Raw genomic sequence first — 4,193 nt, 5'->3', positions numbered from 1 at the left:
TTTAATTTTTAACCAATAACAATTTAAAATTTTAAATATTTTCAATAATTATTTCTTGAAGTTTACAAAACATCAATCTTTGTAGAACAAAAAAATATCTCAAAAAATCGATCTTTGTGAAACAGAGGGAGTATATGCATTTTTGGTAATTGGTGATCATTACAAATTGTTCATATGTATTTTTTCCAGCTAACCCCACAACTAATCATTCAGAAAGTCCCCAACTCCCCATTAATCCACTCAACTAAATAGAAAGCCGGTCATTAATAACTAGTACTATTTGTTGTCTCTTAACTTTTGAATCAACGTTTTTTTCCTTTTTGTATTTAAATTTAAATGAATCCTAGCTGTGAGTCGTAGTTAGCTCATTCTACTACTGAGAAATTACGATGCATCTAATTTTGGTTTTACTTTTACCGCTTTTGGTAATTTCTGACTTCACGTATATTTGACGTCTTTAAGAAGTTAGTTTAGGGAAGGTTTTTTTTTAAAATAAGGCATTATAACTCATAATCATAACACATATAAATCACGATAATATAGTATAATGTGGATGATAGAAATAATTTGCAAAGAGTGTTGCCACGAAATAATTTAGAAGAACAAAATCTGAAGGCAACGACATATCAAAATCGGCGTATCTGCCAGGTGGGCACGACTACTTTTGATAATGTCACGCTCCAAAATCATGGAATTATTATATTATTAGTATTGCTTAATGGGCAATATTACTACGAATTATGATATATACAAATTGAACGCACGAACGCATATTATTTTGTGGGGGTCGCACTGGTTTTAAATAGTAATCAGTGTCATAAAGCGCCTAGTTGTCATTTTATTGGAGCTATTTCTTCTTCTTTACTAGAAAGTAGAAACTATTCATACTAATCAAAAGTTATTAACGAGATCATAGATGTGAAACTAACTTTAAAAGGTACTACTAATAGTCTAATAGTAAGAAAAATAATTGTATTTTAAAAAATGAAAAACTCGTAATCAGTGTGGGTATAAAGTCTACTCACCAATCAATAACCTCATTGATTGTCTCTTATTCCACATCTGACTCCCCCTAGACGACTATACCTTTTCAACTATCGTAGAAACTGGAATCAGCTTTTGTCTTAATTGCAATCTAATTTTTTCTCTATTTTTTTTTCATAGAAAATCTCAAGAATTTAATCGGTGACTAAAACAACCTTTCTCTAGTTAACATGGTAGCACCAAAAACGATTCACATTATTTCTGCACTACTAGTAACGACTAACGAGTAACGACAAGTCTTTTTTTCCCCTATACTATTCGCTAAATAACGCCCCCTTAAGGCTTACACGTTCGTACTTAATTAATTAAGCTTTGGGCTGTGAATTAAGCAACTAATATAGATCAGTACGAACGGGGACCTCAACTACTAAACCTAAAAACTTAAATTCTCCTGCCGGACCGTGGTCCCAAACGTTAACTACTACAGTCAACACCGGGGTCAAGCGCGTGAGCTTCAAACTCTTCCTGAACCAAAAAAAAAAAAAAAACCAAAGCAGAAGAAGTGAGCTGTGTAGTGGAGCCCACCAGCCATGTGCTCTCCTTCCTGTCTCCTCCCACCAGCCTAGCTTCCTCCCCTTCTCTCAAATCATTAGTTCACTACCTCCTTCTCCTTCTCCTTCTCCTCTTCCTTCTTCTCGTGAGATAGAGTTATAATATAGTGAAATCCATCCCCCACTTAACAAAACCCCTTATTATGGCGAACAACGACGGAGCTGTGGCCAACGGCGTCATAATCGAGCAGACGACGTCAAACAAAGGACCTCTTAACGCCGTCAAGAAACCCCCTTCTAAAGACCGACACAGCAAAGTCGACGGAAGAGGGAGAAGGATTCGTATGCCAATCATTTGCGCTGCTCGAGTTTTCCAGTTGACCAGAGAGTTAGGTCACAAATCCGACGGTCAAACCATTGAGTGGCTCCTCCGTCAAGCCGAGCCTTCTATCATAGCCGCAACTGGGACTGGCACTACTCCGGCTAGTTTCTCAACCGCTTCTCTCTCCACTTCCTCTCCGTTCACACTCGGAAAACGCGTTGTGAGAGCTGAGGAGGGAGAGTCCAACGGTGGCGGCGGCGGAGGAGGGTTAACTGTGGGACACACTATGGGGACTTCGTTGATGAGTGGTGGTGGTGGTGGTTCTGCTGGGTTTTGGGCTGTTCCGGCCAGGCCGGATTTCGGACAAGTTTGGAGCTTTGCAACCGGAGCTCCACCGGAGATGGTTTTTGCGCAGCAGCAGCAGCAACCAGCTACACTCTTTGTCCGTCACCAGCAACAGCAGCAACATCAAGCTTCCGCGGCCGCAGCAGCTGCAATGGGTGAGGCTTCAGCAGCTAGAGTTGGGAATTATCTACCGGGTCATCATCTCAATCTGCTTGCTTCTTTGTCGGGTGGAGCTAACGGGTCGGGTCGGAGGGAAGACGACCACGACCCACGTTGAATAAATTAAGGGTCTTTGTCTTTTTTGGTATGTATAGAGAAGAAGTCCTATGTTTTTTAATGTCATCGAAAGTGTTTTAGGAGAGTGAGAGTATTTGCCTGGGCTCTTATAATTCTAGTTAATTTTTAAGCTTAAATTGCGTGTTTTGGTTAGGGTTTTAGGGGGTTTAAGAATATCTCAAAATTTGTTTTCGGGGAGTGAAAGAAACAGAGAACGATTGATTGATTGATTGATTGTTGTACTTTAAAACGCCATAAAAGCTCTGTTTTTGCTGGCCAAACAGAGCCATTAAAAATCAAAATCTTTAGAAAACTAAAGAAGAACAGCAAAAACTTCTGGTCGTCCTGTAAGTTTTTTTTTTTTTCAGTTTAAATTCTTTTATGGTAATGTCAGTGAAGCTGAGATTCCAGTTTTTGATTACAAACAAAAGGGATGAATGGCCAAGAAATATATGTGAGGTACCACCGTTACCATAAAATCCTCTAGTGGTTAGAGAAGACACTCTTTCGTGGTATAAGAAAACAAATCTGAACGCGGATAAGCAGAGCGGGCCTGATTAAATAATAAGGTTCCAAACAAAAACTTTTACCAAATTTAACTTCTCACTAAATAATATTCCNTTTTGATCAGCAAACACTATGCATTAGCAATGGTAATCTCAGTTCTCGAGTACCTAACCGAAATCGTTTTCTTCCCGGGCCTAAAACAACACTGGTGGATCAGCAATTTCGGTCTTATAATGATTATATCCGGAGAAATCATCCGCAAAACCGCTATCATCACAGCAGGTAGATCGTTCACACACCTTATAAAGATTCGAAAGGAGGACCATCATAAGCTTGTGACGGAAGGAGTGTATCAAATCATGAGGCATCCGAGTTACACCGGGTTTCTTGTTTGGTCAGTCGGAACGCAGGTGATGCTGTGTAACCCCGTTTCAGCGATTGCGTTCGCAGTTGTGGTGTGGCGGTTCTTTGCTGAGAGAATACCTTATGAGGAACATTACTTGAAGCAGTTTTTTGGAAGACAGTATGTGGAGTATGCGCAGAGAGTGCCTTCTGGTGTTCCCTTTTTAAAATAAACCTTTAGATCAATTTGTTAACATATATGAGAATTGTCCCTTATTACTTTTTACAGAGAAACAATTATGAAAGAGACGTCGTTACCTCATGTTTCAGTTTAATGTTCTTGTCAATGTTTGATTATTTGGTTTAGCAGAGTGAATAAATTGGAAATATCAGAGAGGTACTCCAAACACTCTGGTTGAATCAGAGTTTTATGACTTTTTCTTGGATATAATATAATTTGACCAATGTGTTTTGACTTTTGACTTAGCTCTCCGGCGAAGAGTCTCTCACCGTGAGAGCGAGCTTTGTCCGATCTGTAATCACGAGAAGGAACGGAACCATGTTGTGCGGAGGTTCACGGGTCTTGCAGCATTTGTCCGACCACCACCATAATCATAGTTCGATTGGATTAGGATTAGGGTTTTGTGGTGCTAAGATTGTGCAGCTCTCTTCACTCTTTATCAGCAGGCCGTGTCAGGCTATGGCGAACCATTCTAGCCATAAATTGCAACAGCGGATGATGATTTCTTCATATGGGTCTCATTGCAGGACTCCCGGAGATATCCCTATCCTTCACACTTGTTTCAGGTTTTATTTTCTTCTCCTCACTTTGATATCTGATTCAAGGTTGGCATTTTGACCAATTC

The 4,193-nt window shown here is 39.7% G+C and overlaps 1 protein-coding gene across 1 annotated transcript; it reads left to right on the top strand.

Annotated features, from left to right (window-relative positions):
- LOC104708260 (transcription factor TCP21) lies at positions 1,290-2,820 on the top strand. The gene has a single exon (XM_010424805.2). The coding sequence runs from the start codon at positions 1,739-1,741 to the stop codon at positions 2,477-2,479; it is 741 nt and encodes a 246-aa protein (XP_010423107.1). The 5' UTR covers positions 1,290-1,738; the 3' UTR covers positions 2,480-2,820.

Source organism: Camelina sativa, chromosome 8, assembly GCF_000633955.1.
Source record: "Camelina sativa cultivar DH55 chromosome 8, Cs, whole genome shotgun sequence".
NCBI classification, from domain to species: domain Eukaryota; kingdom Viridiplantae; phylum Streptophyta; class Magnoliopsida; order Brassicales; family Brassicaceae; genus Camelina; species Camelina sativa.
The sequence above is the reverse complement of the archived record's forward strand: the minus strand, read 5'-3'. Positions and strand labels throughout refer to the sequence as shown.

Coding starts and splice junctions, on each gene's coding strand:
- LOC104708260 (XM_010424805.2), top strand. CDS start 1,739: ATGGCGAACAACGACGGAGCTGTGGCCAACGGCGTCATAATCGAGCAG.